Source organism: Conger conger, chromosome 8, assembly GCF_963514075.1.
Source record: "Conger conger chromosome 8, fConCon1.1, whole genome shotgun sequence".
Taxonomy (NCBI): Eukaryota; Metazoa; Chordata; class Actinopteri; order Anguilliformes; family Congridae; genus Conger; species Conger conger.
The window spans coordinates 34,915,719-34,934,471 of NC_083767.1; the positions used below are offsets into that span (position 1 = coordinate 34,915,719).

General features: G+C 43.3%; 1 protein-coding gene across 5 annotated transcripts in view; it reads right to left on the minus strand.

The window, feature by feature from the left end:
• LOC133134689 (protein phosphatase 3 catalytic subunit alpha) overlaps positions 1 to 18,753 on the minus strand; it is a 130,619-nt gene that overhangs the window by 55,583 nt on the left and 56,283 nt on the right. For all 5 annotated transcript variants that reach the window (XM_061250977.1, XM_061250975.1, XM_061250976.1 and 2 more), the window contains exon 2: positions 4,208 to 4,408. In XM_061250977.1, the coding sequence (XP_061106961.1) occupies positions 4,208 to 4,408 (201 nt within the window). The remainder of the gene's footprint in view (positions 1 to 4,207; positions 4,409 to 18,753) is intronic.

Genomic DNA, 18,753 nt, shown 5'->3' on the forward strand with positions numbered 1-18,753 from the left:
TTTTAATGTTCCCTCTACGACGCCGAATCCATTTAACAGCAACGCTTTTAATAAACGTGTCGCACTGCACCGAGTGACATGAAAAATAGATATTATTTCGGTTATTTTATTGTTTTTTTTTTTACATTGTATTCGGCTATTGTACTTGAAAGTTTGATCATCAAGAATGGCTTCTTCACAGAAGAAACATTACTGTTTATAAATATGATAAATATATCACAGTCTCTGAATTGAGTATGATATTGCATGACTATTAAAATACAGTGAGGAAGAATTCCGGGCAGTAGTGAGGACCAATGAGAGTGCAGATACACAGTATCCAGCCAATCACAGGCTGTTACTAGCCAGCAGTAAGCCAATAAAGAGCAGTGGACTGCATTGTTTACAGGCAGTGATGGCTAACAAACAACTAAGCCTGACAGAATGCTGACCATCCTGACAGACTCTGTAACTGTGACACACCGAACAGTTTGATTGGAATATCAGAGTTCAGCTGGGTCTAGTTTCAGGGCATAAAGTAAAGCCAGAAACGGGTCAGGAATGACCCTTAAATCTGGCTTGATGGAGTGCAGTGTATGCACACACACCCACACAGAGAGAAAAAAGATATTAAAAATATAGTCTGACCAAGCTCTCTATGGTATAAACACAATTGACATTTACTAAGAAACACAGGAGCCACAAAATCTTTTATACTCCTATTTTTTTAGAGGTCTGTAAACTTGGGTAAAGACCTGAAACTTAGTGGCAAGTCCTGAGGTGGCAGTTACAGCACAATGGCATTTAATTCATTTTCTTTTAAATCTGAGAAAGTACTGAATAAAATTGCTCTAGTGCAGGGTTGCCCAATCATGTGCCATGGTGGGCCGGAGTATGTTGTATTCCAACCTATCACTACACCAGTTGATTTCACTGATTGGTTCCCTCCTCTCTGGTTAATGGTGTGTTCATTTGTGAAATCCGCTGGTGTAGTAATTGGTTGGACTGAAAGCCTGCATACTCTTGGCCCTCCATTGCACATGATTGGGCACCCCTGCTCTAGTGAGATGAAACTTCAGCCTACTGCACACAAGTAGGAAGAAATCCCACCCCAACACACAATATAATTTGCCCACCAATATCCTAAGTAGAAGTATTAAGATTCCTTTGGTACACTTCTCAAGCTAGCTTAGCCGATCACAAATCTATTTAAAGGTCTCATATCAGCTAATGTATGAGGCTACAGCATGGGTTTTGTAGTTACATAGTACGTTTAAGTCATTAGTCTCACCTAAAAGAATGACTTCTGTGGTCATTTTCTTAACATATTGTTTTCAGTCTTTACTCAAATATGGGTCAGTAGAGTGTGAGATGTCAGGCATGTTTTAAAGAGTTTTCTGCATACTGCATTAAAGTCTGTCCCACAGAAACCTTTTCCAAAAATGATGCGTTTAAGGACATGTAAATACATAAACGGTCCCACCAATAAGTACAGCCTAAAACAGCCTAAACAGCCAAAACGAAACCTAAAACAGCCAAAAATGTAAATTTCTACATAAACATCGATTTATGTGAAAGTGGCCATCGCGACTTCCGACCCATTATGATAGAAAGGGTCACAATTTGTGTCTTCTCAAGTGAACCATGGCCGCAAGGCCGCAAGGGACCACATGGCTTTTGCGACAATGATTGAATATATGAGAACCCGATTACATTTATTGAACGTCCCTGTTCACGAAATGCGATTATACGCATCCAGAGGCTTCTGTAGGGTTGAACATGTGTTCAACATGACCAGGGAAGGTCAGGTCTGGCACGAACATCCATGAACCGGAGATCTGCACACGTCTACGGTCCGTACCGGAGGACGGAGCCACAGGTGAGGAGAATGAGATTAATCTCACGTTCTCCCGTCAGATGAGGCAAATCGGGTTAATGGTGTGTGTGAGTCAGCTGATGTGGGAAACTAAATCACTCACTCTCGTCTGAGCTCAGCCCAGCTGAAGCACGGTGAAATGATCGGATGAGACTACGGACGGGACCAGGCACTCCGGTAATGGGGGATAAAAACGCACTTAAAAAACTGATGTACTTTGTGAAAATGTAATGACTAATTCAGTTACTCAGTTACTTACTTATTGATTCGATCACTCGCTCACTTACCCACCCACTTAAGGCCGTTTGCTTTGTGTGGAGATACTCGCGAACAGGCAGAGCATTTATGCTTAAGCCGCATAATCACAAGTATAAAATATGAAGTATTTTTAATATTGTTTTATTGACAATGTACGGAGGTATCTGCCTGCACTTAATTAAACCGCTCCATATCGGTTGTTTAAAATTTACAACCGCACAGTGAAGAACAGCATAATGCATAATGACCATTATGCCATTATGTCATCACCAGTCAACCAATCAGCATCTGCATGTGAACCAATCAGCACCCGTCAGCCAATCAGCATCTGCATGTGAACCAATCAGCCCCCTTCAGCCAATCAGCATCTGCATGTGAACCAATCAGCACCAATCAACCAATCAGCATCTGCAGGGGTCAGTGAATTATCAGCATTTCTCCAGACAAATAAACTGAATAAAGAAAGATATAAAGATTTAAAAAAGCGTGTGATGAAGAAGAAAAGGGCACAAGGCAGAAAAGGGAGAACTGTAATGGATTGTAGTTCATATGGCGAATAGAAAAAAATGTTTTCTGAACTAAAACACAGCTAATTAAAAAGAAAAAATGACTATGCCCTGCGTAGAGGGAAAGAAAAATCACTCATCCTTCCATCAAAGATCCACCTCTTCAGTACAACCCACAATTAGCCACTGCCACTGACGTGGTAGCATTTGGTCTTTTCTTTTTCCTGTTGATCTTGTACATTATTACCCACAGTGCTCAGCGTGTGTGCGCGGATGTGCTCTGTGTTGCTTTCTGTACATGCCGCCATCATCAGACTTTGTTTTTGGCCTTGATAAGCAACCTATGGCCAGGGAACTGTGCTACTGTACGTACATTAAATGCATTAATGTATTCAATGTATTATTTGTACAATTATATCAGAAATATTGTTTTACAGACAACAGTCAGGTAATAAGAGACAGAGACAGCCTCTCCCATCACAAAACTACACTCATTACAATTCTGGAAACCATTCCCTTCTGCAAAAAAAAGAGGTTTAACTCCCATTTGGGGTGACTCGATCCCATTACAGAACAACCCATAAGGTTCTGTTACTGTACTTTTGCCCTGTGTAAATTGTGAAATACCAAAGCTAAATAATCGCCTGCAATCTTGACTGGACTTTTGAGTTGAATAAAGGAAGCTTGAACACAGCTCAGTGTGCAGGAAGGGGTCTTCTGGGGCTGGGGCTTTCCGTTACTGGACCGGGGACTCCCCACCCAGCCTTGAAGGCTGACCCTCATCGTTAAAATGGGTTTATAGTTTTAAAAAATGTATTATGTTTAGAAATATTTTCCCAAAACTCTTGCATATCAAGTCAGGCCAGTACCTTGAAGGTAACTGTAAGCACTTCAAGGACCCCCACGGACCCTCTGTTGAAAACCCAGGCACTAGAGGAACTAAATGCTTCCTGTATAGAAAGTGTTTAGCATAAAAAGCACTAATAGAGCACATATCCTCCCTACTGGAGTCCTATAAACTGTTAGCGTTGATTTAATACTGACAATTTTACCTTTTCCACTACAAACTGCAAAGTGCACAATCATAAAGTGCACTGATGTAGTGGGAGCGCATTGTGTGTACGTGTGTGTGAGCGTGTGTGTGTGGGTTCCATAAAGCAGGTTGATTTAGCCTCGTAGTCCTGTAGGGAACAGTTACAGTAGTGCAGGAAATACAGACAGGGGTTGGGGTTGGGGTAAGGAGTGTAAATAATAAAATGGAGTTATGCAGGGGGACAGTGTCCTGCTCCATCCATCTCCACCCACAGGATGCTTATCAGCCCCACTGAGGCCTGCACATCTAAGCCTGGTGACTCACAGTCAGGAGTGTGTGTGTGTGTGTGTTTGTGTGTGTGTGTGAGAGAGAGAGTGTTTGTGTGTGTGTGTGTGTGTGTTTGTGTGTGTGTGTAAGAGAGAGTGTGTGTGTATGTGTTTGTGTGTGTGTGTGTGTGAGAGAGAGTGTGCGTGTGTGAGTGTGTGTGAGAGAGTGTGTGTGTGTGTGTTTGTGTGTGTGAGCGGTGCAAGCTTGTGAGCGGTGACTCGGCCTGACCTGTGACGGGCGCCTCGATGTCCAGCAGGTTCTTCTCGGCACGCAAAATGGCCGCCCCGTCGGCGATGAGCCGCAGGGCCGCGCCCTCCTCCACGCGTCCCTCCTTGGTCAGGTGGGCCTTCAGCAGGTCCACTCGGGGCTTGCCCTCACTGTCGAACAGCTCCTTTACCGTCAGCTTGTGGTTCGGTGGGAATGGGACAGCTGTAGAGAGGCGGACATCCGTTAAATTCCGGCAGTGCTCTCCCCTTAACGCCCTCCCACACATCCACAGCACCGAGCTGCGTTTGTCACATCGCGTTACCCACATACAGTGCGGTCCATAAGTACTTGGACATGGACATGTTTTTGTTGTTGCTTTCGCTCTGTACTCCACCAAACATACAGCTGAAGGTGGTTGGGCCCTAAAATTGGAAGGAGTATGTATAAAAAAGGCTGTAGTTCCTACATGGTTCACCCGATATGAATAAAAAACCCTCAAATTAAAGTTGAAACGACATAGTGAATGTTAACTTTCAACTGCTTGTTTGCTAGAGTACAGAGCGAAAACAAGAAAAAAAATGTCTCACTGTCCGAATACTTATGGACTGCACTGTATCTCCTATGGCAGGGACCAGTAACTCACGAACCTTGAGTGCCGAGATCTGATGGTTTTCCACCCTCCCTTTACCTGGGAGCTGGGTGTGAAAACAGTCTGGCCAATCAGTAGCACTAATTACTCAGGAGAAAAGAAAACGAGGGCTGGATTTGGATTTGAGGGCCAGAGTTCATGACCCTTGTCCTATAGACACAATGACTGGGATCCGATTGTCAATTTTAATCGGCTGTTAGGAAAAGGGAGGGTGTTGTACAGTCTGTTTCCATACAAGAGTATGCTTGCAGTGCATTTGGCTCTGTATTTGACCCAGAGAGATATCAGTGATACAGTACTGTAGGCAGCTGTGGGTTCAAAACACACATATTTTGCGTGTGTAGCTGTGTGTGTATGATCCGAATGGCAGACTGTTGCAGTAAATAATTAAATTCAGTTTTATTTGTATGGCACTTTTTACAGAGGACTGTCACAAAGAGGCTTTACAGAGTAACAGGAGGGCAAAAACGCCAAATGCAAAAATGCCAGAACCCCAAAACAGCCAAGAAGCGAGGTAAAAAACCCCAGGCGGGAGAAAAAAACCCTCACACGGTAGCAAGAAACTCACCAACGGGAATAAAACTAGGGCGGAACACAGCAATAGAGGGTATAGGAATAAAGGTAGGATGGATACAACTGAAATTCAAATGGCTTGAGCCGCAACTAGTTAAATAACGATCTCTTCTCTTCGGAAACCGTGTGACCACTTCTCCCACAGCTGCGGAGGGGATCTGTGGCGTTCACATGGCAACGCTCAGCAAAGTGCCCCTCTCTGACCCGGGAAAGTCAGCCACTGCATTTATACTCAATTAATCTAATTAGGCTTTTGAAAAGGACTTATTTTGCGTTCATTAAATTTGAGAAATACTGTTGCCTCGGGGCACAATCAAAGTGCTCGGTTGTTGTTGTCTCATGTCTGCTTATTCGGCATAACATGGGACACTAAATCCACCTCGAAAACTATGTTTGGATTCATATAAAAACTGGTACAAAATATATTGATCTTTGTGGCTGAACTGTAAAAATAATGATAATAATTATTGAAATTGAAATTGAAATTCCTTAAAAAAGTAGTATCTGCAGATGCATGCTCTTAGATAATAAAATCCAAAGATTTAATTTAGCTTTATAAAAGAACACCGCTTCGAGCGGTAACAGAAATTTTTCTTCGGAAGGAAATGAGAAAGTATTAATACTTTATGCAATTATACAACAGTACAAAAACTAGCAGTTTGTAACAGAAATTCATTAGAACTAAACTACAATTACATTTACCAAACCTAACATTTGCAGGAATAGATGAGGCAATTTGCTCAAAGCAAGGACTAGACTAGACATGCAGAGTGTATCTTAAATAGTTTAGCATCTGGTTCCTAATTTAAATGGGGCTTTCTGCTTCTGCTTCACCACAAATGAATGTATACCGTTTATTCAAACCTATCTCTGGGTAGCCTCTCTGCCCATGGAGTGGCTAATGCCTCCCCCCCTCCCGTGCATGTTGAAGAAGTGCAAGGGATGTGTTCTGAGCTAATGGAGTTGATTTCTCTTCGACGCTTTCGACTCGTTGTTTCATGTATTCAGCTAAGCTGACATCACAAAATGATCCTTCTTTTTTTCTAATGTTTTTTACTATACAAAAATTCTCAAATAGAAGTATTTTTTTCCCCGTAAAACGCTACCCCTCCAACCCCCAACCCCATCTTTGGCTTCCATCTTTGCACAAGCATCTTTTTAGCTGCAGTGAGGCCGGCCAGCCATACGCATTTCTGGGGTAGAGATAAATCAGGTTTCAAATTGTCATCAAAAAGAGTACATCCAGGAATATCTCTGTTACAATACTGGATAAAGTTGCGGCCACTTGGCTCCAAAACTGATTTGCAGTGGGGCAATCCCAAAACAAATGCATGAAGATGCTGATGGACCCCTGAGGGCACAATGCACAGATCGGAGAATGGGCAAGCTTACAAAATGGATTCTTCCTACATTACATTGCATGTCATGTCATTTGGCTGAGGCTTTTATCCAAAGCGACTTACAGTTTATTAGACTAAGCAGGAGACGATCCTCCCCTGGAGCAATCCACCGACCTTGCGGGTCGCAGTTGTGTACCACTACGCTACAGGCCGCCCTAATGAGCTGCTCGACTACAGACAGCAAGTGCAGGAAGGCTGAAGGGGTCACCCCAAATTGACATTGGCAAGTCTGTAGCTCTTTAATTCTTTAAAACACAAATTCAGAACTCCGGTTCTAACCCCCGGAAACTTTTCTCTATTTTCTCCTCTCTCCTCAACGCACCGGCTCCTCCTCCTCAGTCCTCCTTCGCTGCTGATGACTTTGCTGATTTCTTCGATGAGAAGGTCACAGTCATCCGCAGATCCTTTACAACCACTGCCCCCCTCACTGTGCCCTTCCCCCCCTCTAGGCCCATCCCTTCCTTTTCCACTTTCTCCCCCCTTACAGACTCCCTTGACCCTATCCCCTCTTCTCTTCTCCAAACTATCACACCTGACATTCTCCCATTTGTCACCTCCCTTGTCAACTCCTCCCTGTCTTCCGGCTGTTTTTCGGCATCCTCCAAGAGGGCCCACATCACTCCGCTGCTAAAAAGCTAAAAAAGCCTACTCTGGATCCCTCCATCATCCAGAACTACCGCCCGGTATCTCTTCTTCCTTTCCTTTCTAAAACTATCGAACGAGTCGCTTCTACTCAACTTTCTTCCTTCTTTTCTAACAACAACCTGCTAGACCCCCATCAGTCTGGCTTCAGACCGGACCACTCGACAGAGACTGCGCTCCTCTCCGTCAGTGAGTCACTCCATGCCACACGAGCAGCCTCCCTCTCCTCTGTCCTCATTCTTCTAGATCTCTCTGCTGCCCCTCGACACTGTGGATCACTCCATCCTCCTGTCTGCCCTGTCAGCAACAGGCATCTGTGGCACAGCCCTGGACTGGATTGAGTCCTACCTCTCTGGTCGCTCCTTCCAGGTTGCCTGGGCTGGTTCGGTATTGACACCTCGGCCCCTCGCCACAGAAGTTCCCCAGGGCTCAGTCCTTGGCCCGCTTCTTTTTTCTCTTGACACTCGCTCCCTTGGCCCTGTGATCACTGCACATGGGCTATCCTATCACTGCTATGCGGACGATACCCAACTCTTCGTCTCGTTCCCGCCATCTGATACGCAGGTTTCAGCCCGTATCTCTGCTTGCCTGAGGGACATCCAGAGCTGGATGGACAACCACCATCTAAAGCTCAACCCAGGCAAGACTGAAATGATATTCATCCCTACTAATACCTCTCCCCATCTGGATCTCTCCATTTCCCTCGGGGATACCACACTCACGCCGTCACCCAGTGCAAGGAACCTCGGCGTGGTGATGGACAGCAGACTGTCCCTTTCCGAGAACATTGCGGCGGTGACCCGGTCTTGCAGGTTCTTCCTATACAACATACGGAGAATCCGCCCCTTTCTCACCCCCTACTCGACCCAGCTCCTGGTCCAAGCGATGGTTCTGTCCCGCCTGGACTACTGCAATTCCCTCTTGGCTGGCCTCCCCGCATCCGCCATCAGACCCCTCCAACTTATCCAGAATGCAGCAGCTCGTCTGGTCTTCAACCTTCCCAAATACTAGCACGTCACCCCCCTGCTTACTACCCTCCACTGGCTGCCTGTCATGGCTCGCATCAAATTCAAAACATTGGTGCTAGCCTTCCAAGCAGTTAAGGGGTCTTCCCCAGCTTATCTACAAAAAATCATCAGACCCTACACCCCTGCCAGACCTCTTCGTTCAGCCTCCACAAGCCGCTTGGCACCTCCCCCTCTCCGAACCTCCACCTCACGCTCACGACTGCTGTCTGTTCTGGCTCCACGGTGGTGGAACGAACTCCCCGTTGAGGTCAGAACTGTAGAATCTCTCCCCACCTTCAAACGCAAGCTGAAGGCAGCACCTCTCCCCATCCCTCCCTACCTCCCTGTGAACCTTAATTGTTGTCTCTGTGACTTGCTTTGTGTATCGGTATTTTTTAGTTGGCTAGGTAAGCAGTGTTTTGATAGTTAACTTTGGTCACTTTTGCTCTTTGTTTCTTGTTTAAAAAAAAAAATAAAAAAATAAATAAAAAATTGGCCCTCGTCCTTATCTTTGTTATACAGGTAGCAGTTCAAATTGTACTTCCCTCTAGGGTCTTTCAGCGAACTTATCCCTGGTTATGGATATGCACTTTGTTGTACGTCGCTCAGGATAAGAGCGTCTGCCAAATGCCAATAATGTAATGTAATTCCCCTATTCAGTGGGCATGTGGAGGTGATTGACATGTACAAACCTTGTCATGTCAGGTCTTTTTTATTTCATTATTACAAACCCTCACAAACAGTCAGCCATGTCCTTATTAACATCTCCCCTAGGCTCTCCTAACACAGGGTGCACTTTTCAGCACCCCAAACCTGCCATCCCAGGCTCCTGTTGGTCAAAACTCTCATTGCCTGTTGACATCAGCCTGCTCTGCTCGGCCTCCCTACGGCCATTGGACAGCTATGGCCTTATGGTTCCGGCTAATTGGCTGTCCCTTTAGTTGCAACACTCAAGGTTCTCAGCACTCCAAACGGGCTGTTTGACAAACCTCTCCCACTGATCCACAAATTAATTCAGATCCAGTGCACATTCTTTTATATAACATAACATAAATTTGCTGAAGGTCTGTCAACCATTCATGATGAAATAACGAGAAGGCATCCTTCTATCACGTAGGAAGGAATGAAAGAAGCAGGATAAGCTGAAGCAAAGTAAGACATACTCGCATTATATTCACAGCACAATTGTCAGTTATTGCTGGATTTAAAAAACATTCAGAAAAAGAAGAATGGGAATTTATTTGCATCCATTCACAGAAAACTCTGAAGGCATATTTCTCAGGATTACGAACAATACTTCACGGTGATACTCTGGTACAGATGTGGACTGAGGTGGTGCCTGCCAGGCCAAAGAAAGAGATCAATGCAATAATTCAGCCTGGAAAATACGCACTAATGTCCGCCCTTCTCAAACAACGAATCTCAAGGATTCAAAAGATTTCTGCGACAGCTCACTTCAGACTGAAATATAAACTTGGAAACCTCTTGCTCTGCAGAATGCTGACCAAAGTTAAGACTCCCAAACTTCATTTCTTGAGCAGGTGGTCTCAACTATTGTGGAGGATTGCCCAACCTGGCTCTGGGATCTCTCTTTGAGTCCTCACCCCATATAAAAATGCTATTCTCCAAAACCAAGACTTGTGTGAAATTGTCATTTTTAAGATAAGGTCAGGTTATGCACAGTATATCTGTGCGCCTCTATTAAAAGTTCATTTTGCAATAAATGGAGTACTGCAATAAAAAGTTATTGGGTAACTAATGTGATGTCCTCTGTGGCCAGATTAACAAAGTCCTAAATGCTGACGCTGGGGGTAGACGCCTGGTCGGGGAAACAAACGGGGGCAATGAACATATTTTCGCAGAACCACAAACCGCACGCTCTTTGTGTTCAATGCAGCAGCGCCCAGAGCACGCAAGTTCTTTATTTTGACCATTCGGGGAGAACACGCAGTGTTCACAGGTCCCAAAACTACTGCAACCCAGAATGAAAAGCATACCAAGCTCCAGTAGGCCTGGATAAAATGGATGAAAGCACGCCAATATTCAGAATGGAATTCTTCTTTTGTGTGCACGGATTTCGATGAAAATTTGCAGATGATTGGATAACAGCCAAATGCCAATAATGTAATGTAAAGATGAGGAGCTGTGGAACGTTATGGGCATCTGAAGATGTAAGGCAGCGCTACTCAACTCCATGTTCTGCAGGCCCCAGCGTCTGCAGGCCTTTGTGTCAACCCTGCGCTACACCACCTGATTTCACGAATTAGCTTATTATCAGAACCGAGCAGGTGAAATAATTAGTAAAGCCAGGTTATGTAGCGCATGGTGGAAGCAAATACCCACAGACACTGGGGCCCACAGGACTTGGAGTTGAGTAGCGCTGACGTAAGGTATTGCAAAATGAGCGTTTGACCGAAGCCTGGCCTCCAGAAGCCACCACACTTCCGAATCCAGCCAGGGGAGAACCCATCGCTCCTCAGCCTTGTCTGGGGTTTGACGCTTGACCGCTGACATACGTCAGTGACCTCGCTCATGCCGTCTACGCCGCTGGTTCCCATGGTGATACGCCGCAACTACCTGGGCTTCTCACTGGCAGCCGAAGTGGGACCATTTCCTGAAAAATGTTTTTCAAAGGATGACATTTCTCTCTAGCTCTCCCTCTCTCTCACTCCCTCTTCCTAGTTAAGTTTTCACTTATCCTCCCTATGCAAATGTGTGATTAAGAGAAATAAAAGAAAATCGTTTAGTTTATAAATCCATTTTTTGAGGCAAATTGAGGTTTTCCCTTCTTGCCTCTGTGCCAGACAGTCTGCTCCAGAGTTAGAATTTGATATCAAAGGGGGACTTTAACATGCAGCTCATGTTACGCAAAATGTACACAGCTCAACTTACTGTTTCTAAGAAGCAAGCCAGCTATAAAGTCAAATGGCTTGCATTGGTAACAGTGACTGCCAGCTTGGCTTACCAGCAGTGGGGTAAGGGGTACTAACCACAAGCATTAACCATGAGTGGGAGTGAGATAGCATGCCCGATTTGGATCATGGATGAGATTCAGTCATTTTCAAGTTTTTGATATAAGGTAAAAACACATATGCCAATGTAAAAAGGAAGGCTGGCAAACCACGCCGTACAGACTGCAGTTACTCCATCTATAAAGCTAAAGTTGATGTTAAAAAATTATTATTATTTGGATCATTTTCAGTCCTAAGCATGCCAGATTAATATCTAAAAGGAAACATCCTTTCCCTTGCCAATGGACTATGAGGTAATGGGTATGCCTGAGTTGATCTCATTATTCCACTAATGCAGACTATGATAAACGGATTTTAGAGTAATGTAATGATTTAAGCAGTACAATATGCTGTTAAAAACAATTATTACACTCTAAATTTGAATATTTACAATATGCTGTAATTACTGTAAAGCAGTGTTTTTTCAACTGTGGGTCTGGAGTCGGGACCCAAAATTGGTTGCGGGAGTGAGTCATGGAAGTTTGTAGTCCACTAGGCTATGCTAGCATGTGTATTTGATGGATATCTGAAAAAGGTATTTCTAATTTGGGTTCTGCTATTAAAAAGTTTAAGAACCAGTGCTGCACAGGGTACCTTGTTTGTGCTTTGAAGAGCACATGAAAGAAGAACCTGCCTAATTACTTGGTGACTAAAGCACAGCGCTCTGTTAGCAGACAGATATTATTTGGAAATTAGCCTTCCAGCCTCGCAACTTTGCAGACAAAGAGGACAACCGCAGAAGTCCAAGTCTGAGACTTCCGGAACATTCCAGACACCTAAGCTCAGTGAAAAGTAGGTGCATGGATGTGGCCAGCTTGGGCACACCCACGGACAGATTTCTCTCTACCCAAACGGGTGGACGAAAGGCGCTTTAGTGGGGCGGTTTTCAACGAGAAGGCTCTGAAACCGCAAAGCTGCCACCAGCTTCCTCGTGTCCAGACGGGCGCGTTCCCTGAGATTCCCCGGCAGCCTTGGCAGCCTCTCTGATTCTCTGAGGGAGGAGGGGTGTTATGTGCCGGGGTGACTGACAAAAGAGACGACTAAAACCGGGTTTTTATTGGTGATGGATGGGGCTTCAGATCTAATGTCACCGCTGTTCCACATAATGCCTGCGGGGGATGGGGGTAGCACAAAATGGTGTCGGCTCCTATCCTGTCACAGAGGACAGGGGAATTCAGTTGATAGAGGTGCCGATAATAAAAGAAAAGCAATAAAAAACGGGCTGCCTGAGATTCGACTGATTTCATTAGAGGAAGCGGAGCACCTGGCAGCTGACTCCATTGTGTGGCTGTGCCTGGAGCCTGGAAAGGAATGAACACTGCCTCTCCTTCTCTCACACGGAGGGGGTGTATTATGCGGACAGAAGGGGTGTTTCGTGGGAGCTCCGTGCCCATAAAACCGCTCTCCTTGCCCAATGTTTGTCTGCACTTCAAGTCGCATATTAAAAACTAGCGTATTTGTAAAAAAAATGCTAAAAAAAAAAGCACAAAACATCAATACAGTTTTGCAGAGGAAGTGTGGAATTGGATTCTCCTGCACTCGCAGAAATAAAGGTATGAAAAGTGCCTGAAAAGGTACCCTATTGGTACCTGGAAATGAACCCCAAGCCAGCAATATATAATTCATTCGTACATTTTCAAAATGTTCTCACTCGAGTACAAGAATGTAATCATTTGTAAAGAGAACATTACTGTACTTTCAGGGTACATTTGGGAAATTTGATCCATGAAGAACAAAAATGTACCTCCACTGTCAGTTCATTTCTGAGATTGTGGCTGACAATGTCCTCCCAACAAAAGTGCTGATGCAATTGATGAAGCAGGCAGCTTTGAACACAGAGAGGCCTCTCCAGAGCCCCAAAATGGGAGAAACTGTCACGTTATTCCGCAGTTATTCCGTAGCCCTTTCAAAACCACAAAGATTCCGACACATGACTGACAATTTTCAGTTTGTGGTCAGTAGAATTGTTCACTGGATCTAAATTGGTGTTGTCAATGGTATTGGCATCTCACCAGGCTTGGCCATGGAGAACATAACCTTTGAAACAGGCTAGTAATTGTGAGAGAGTGGCAGGCTCCGACCACTGTTAGAATAAAGAAGTCTCCTCTGCTAGCCCATGCATGACATGAAGCTACACCAAACCAAATCCTTACATTGAAGCCTAAGAAATCATATTGTGAAAATACTGTAATCTATCTGTTGCAGAACATGACAAAATTTTGGAAATGGGGGCACAAAATGATGCACTGTTACAAAAAGGGGTTTGAGGGGCCAAAGAGAGGTTAAGAATGATTATGCTGAAAATGCGGTACCCCGAGGACAGGACATCCCACTTCCCACTCCTTCCGCAAAATGGCTTCCACTTCCACTAATATGCTGCATTTGTTCCCCAAAACAACAAAAGCAGCCCATAGCCATTACCGTTCCAAAAACCATTTCCTTAGTCCTTAGAACATAGCCATGGCATGTTCTTTACAAAGTTATCAAAAATATTTAAGCTGCACCAGGAGGGTCAGAGTAGTGATTTGGCAAAAGCTTTTGGAGCATTACCTTTCTATTCTTTGAATGCGAGACAGCATAATTTGAAAACAATTGGTGTGACCATTTAGGTTGTGCTATGTATAGAGAAAACTTAATTTAATTGAGGGAAGAAAGGAAACTTTCCATTTCATACAACAAACAAAGGCCCTTCTGAAACTAAATAAATAATTCTTAAGAAAGCCAATTAGGCGAATATAAGAATATTATTCATGTAACCTAACGACAGCTTGTTCCACACAGCAGAGAGATGTACATCTCTGAAAACCAAACCTCTAACAAAAAAAGATGTTCTCTTGGTGTATGGCACAGACCAGTACGTTTATTTTAACGGACACTCAGCCTCCCTTTCTTTTCCTTTGACAACTGCTTTTGAATCAGGGCTGTCGGTGAACATCCACTGATGGTGAGCTAATCCTACTGTTGAAAATGGAACCCTGTTACTATTAAAGGCAACCGTGTGAGCTTATGAGCAGCACACCATTAATAACTGCTGATGCATCGGATAGGTTAGGATAGGTTAGGTTAGTCCCGCCCCTGAGCCAAACAATAATATCAAACACTTTAACAGTTTAGACAGAGGCAGAGCCATCATATCAGAACTGAGGGGGACTGCATGTTCAAGACCATTTTAGTAGCTTTATAGAAAGATCCTCGTATCCTATTAGATTTTTACGCACCATAGAGCTTTACAAAAATTGCAAGAAAAAAGAGAATACAATAACACAGAATCATTTTAACAATATAATCAGATTTTTAGCATACACACTTACTGGGCACTGTATTAGGAACACCTGTACAGCTACTTATTCATCTTATTATCTAATCAGCCAAACATGTGGCAGCAGTGCAATGCATAAGATCATGAAGATACGGGTCAGGAGCTCCAGTTAATGTTCAACCATCAGAATGGGGGAAAGAATGTGATCTCAGTGATTTTGACGCAAATACTTAGGCATTCCAACAGTGGTATTCAGAAGAGCATCTCTGAACACCCTACGCATCAAACCTCTAAGTGGAGAGGCCACAGCAGCAGAAGACGAAGTAGAAGTCTAAAAAATAAGTAATAAATATGTAATAAAGTGCTCACTGAGTGTAGATGAGACATCAAAGAGAATAAAACGGTGTTGTAAGGTGTAAGGTGATTCTTAAAAACTCCAACAGAATCAGCTCATTTAATAGTTTCTGGTAGACTGTTCCAGAGTAAGATTACTCGAAATCCAGTGCAAGTTGATCTCAAGTTCGGTATTCTCAAATCAAGGCAAAGTAGAGAGTCAGACCATTATAAGAAGTTGTAACTTTAACATAGAGAAATGAGATGTGCGGCGAGGAGGGGACCATTATTCACAGTAGCCACGGTTGGATTTTACAACTTGATCTAATGGGAACATAGGCCCTATATCAACGCAAACCATTCTAAGAACATAGGCAGCTAGGCCTAGGCCTAGTTAGGCAACTAGGCAGCTAGGCCTATAACTTGCCGAGCCCTACATAACACATTTGACCTGAAAGCCCGGAAAAGAGGCTGGTTTGGCACGGCTCACATGGTAACATTAGTAGTAGCTAGTAGGCTAGCTAATGCTAATGATTTACAGATTTTCAGACTCGATCACCGGGCTATGAGGCAGAGGGATGCAGACCCATAGAGTGCATAGGCTCAAACAAAACAAAATTCACCAAACTAAATCGCTGGCCAAACTAAATACTCTGTTCCACTTCACATACAGGCTGAACTAGGATGAAATAGGCTTACCCAGACTGAGCCAGATAAATCCAGATTTAACCAGGCTTAACCAGGTTGAGCCAGGCAGAACTAAACTGACCTAAAGAGGGCTCATTAGATGCTGTGGTGGAGTACCTTTGTACTGCAGTTCATATATTTTTCTCCTGGTGTTCCTGCAAGCATGACAAATTGGTAGACATTTCTGGAGGAAATTGGGTTCCTAAACTGCCAAAATAAGCAATCCTAGCTGCCAGACAGTCTTCTTAGATTTCACACAAAAGGAATTTTACAAAGCAACTCCTGCAATAAATCAGTGTCTGAGGCCACAAAAAAAAGAAAGAAAGAAAAAAGACAAAAAATGTCCTATAAAGTCGCATGGTCATTTATGGACACTTTAGAAGGAAGATTTTATTTAATGGGGTACTGCTCTTTTGTATGAAAATAGAGTTAGGAGGTACAGCACATGGCTTTCCAGGGTAGCAAAGCTAATTTCTTTAGCCAAATGTTTGTTGCCGTAGCACACTAAATCAGAACAACATTGTTTGCCATCTTCTAAAATAATGGCTGTTTCCCTTTCCTCACAGGGGTATAGAGGATAACAAGTAACATTTGCCATCTATCAGCCTGAGAAAAGCCAAAGAATGTGTAGCTCTATTATAAAAAAATATGTGAAACTATGGAATGGTTCTAAACTGGCCAGGAAGAGGACACAAGTGCACGCTGACACCATGGACAGTGAGGGAGATGGTGATTGAAGACATAAAAAAACCCAAGGATAAGGGTTTAAACAGCAGATATTGGTTGCATCTTGTGATCATCTCAAAAATAACCATAAAAATCTTTGGAGGGGCTCGAAGAAAGGACAATAAACAAAGCCAAGCAGAGTTTGCCAAAGATTATTGGAATTATGACTGGAAGAGAGCTCAGGTGTCAGATGAGACCAGAATTTAACTTTCTGGTCATACACATCACTGACATGTTTTGTGCCAAAAGAGGAATGCATACAAGGAGAAGCACCTCATACTGTCAAATATAGAGGTGAGTTATCGATGCTTTCAAGATGTTTTCCCGGGGAACTAAATCAATAAGGAATAATGAATAATGAAATAAGTACCAAGACATTTTGGCACAAAATCTGGTTGTCTCTGCAATGAAGCTGAGACTTGGTCGTAGGTGGATTTTCCAGCAGGACAATGACTCAAAATCCACACAGAAATGGTTATTTGAAGCCAACATCAATGTTCTACAAAGGTCATCCCAGTCTCCAGATCCCTTCAAAAACCTTAGTGGTCTGAACTGATGAGGGCAGTCCATAATAGCAAACACAAGGACATCAATGATGTTGAAATGTTCTGCATGGAGAAATGACCAAATGTGTTCTCTAACCGTATCATAATTATAGGAAAAGACCCACAGCTGTCATCTTTGCAAGGGGTGGTTGAACCAGGCATACATTCTAATACTTCTGGAGTGTAAGCACTAATGGCTAATTTAATACGAATATTGAGCAACTTTTTATTTGTATTTTGTACAAGAGAGAAAAATGTATTTGTGAATTTTGTGAATTAACATTCTGGAGGTTGTGACGAGGATGACATTTCGGTTATTACTATTATTATCATTATTTTGCCTTTCTTTTGAGTAACTGGTAAAAAATAATTTGCCATTTGATCTGCTGTTCTGATAAATAAACAGTGCTCTTATGACTGCAGAATCAACTTCCATAAACTCAGCATTCACCAAGACCTTGCTGATCAAAACAAGACAATTAAAACAAATGTAAAACACGGTCAAAAAGTGCCTTTTTTCAAAAAAATGTTAAAGGCAAAAGCAACAATATTACGTAACTGGAGATGCCACTCATGGAGCTGCAACAGGAATAAAAAGATGAAAGGAGTTCACACCAGCCTGTGGTCTTTAACACAAAAGGTCAATTACACAGAGCTGGACTGAGCGGGCTACAAGCATGCTGCCCAGTGGAAAAACGGTAAAAAAGACTGTCCTCACTAGTCCCTCAAACATGGCACTGCCAGTGTGGTGAGGTTCTTTTTTCTTTTATAATGGCACGTTTTCAAAAGACAGAAAAGATTATTAACACTATCAGTGTTACAAGCACAGCTAATGGCAGAATTTGTATTTTATTTGGGGAGAAGAAAATGTGAAACGATTGAGTGTTAAATGACAAAGAATGTGGCTGGGTAAAAGGTTGGGGCTCTGTGGTTAAAAGCAGAAAAGCATTGACAAAAAAAAGGGCCAATTCAGGATATAGTACACAACTGACCCAAGGCTTAGTACTGAGATGGGGTGTGTGGTCTTAGACTGCTGACCTCTATTAGCAGAGCCTTAGCAAATCTTTCATTGTGTAGGTCTGGCTTCTGGGCCTCCACGGGTCTTTGTGAACATGAAGATGTCAAGGAGACATTTACAAAGAGGCCCCATGGGTGTTGGGAGGTAAACGTGACCTTTGACCTTTGATATTTCCCCAAGATAGGGTCTGCTCTCGTTTCACACACTTCAAAGAAAAATCTTGAGGGCCAGGCAAACCCATATCCGGCTCACAATTCTACAACACTACGAGCCCGGCATCAGCCCACTCAAATACCAGATATGTGTTATATCTGGTTATGTGTGATATAGAAACCAATAAACCAAAGTTTAGTCACTACTTCTGATGAATAGCTTCAAAGATGAGGCTCCAAATACAGGTGCAAATTAAAACCAACCAGTCACCCAACAAACAATGAAGAAATCTTGTTCATCAAATCGCTTGAAAAAATATATATAAAAACTATAACTTCCCTTCCCAGACACCATAGAATTAGAAGCAGGAAATAAAAAGTACTAGAAAAGAAATTGACCCCTATCTTGTCTACAGCTGTGTAATACAGGTATGGCTAGTTATCCAGGAGCATCAGCCTCTCAGGCATTTCATCCCAAGGGATGTTGGGATCCATCAGACACGTGAAATTCAATCTTTACTATCCTACAATTACAGCACGTCTAACTTTTCTGACCAGAGGTATG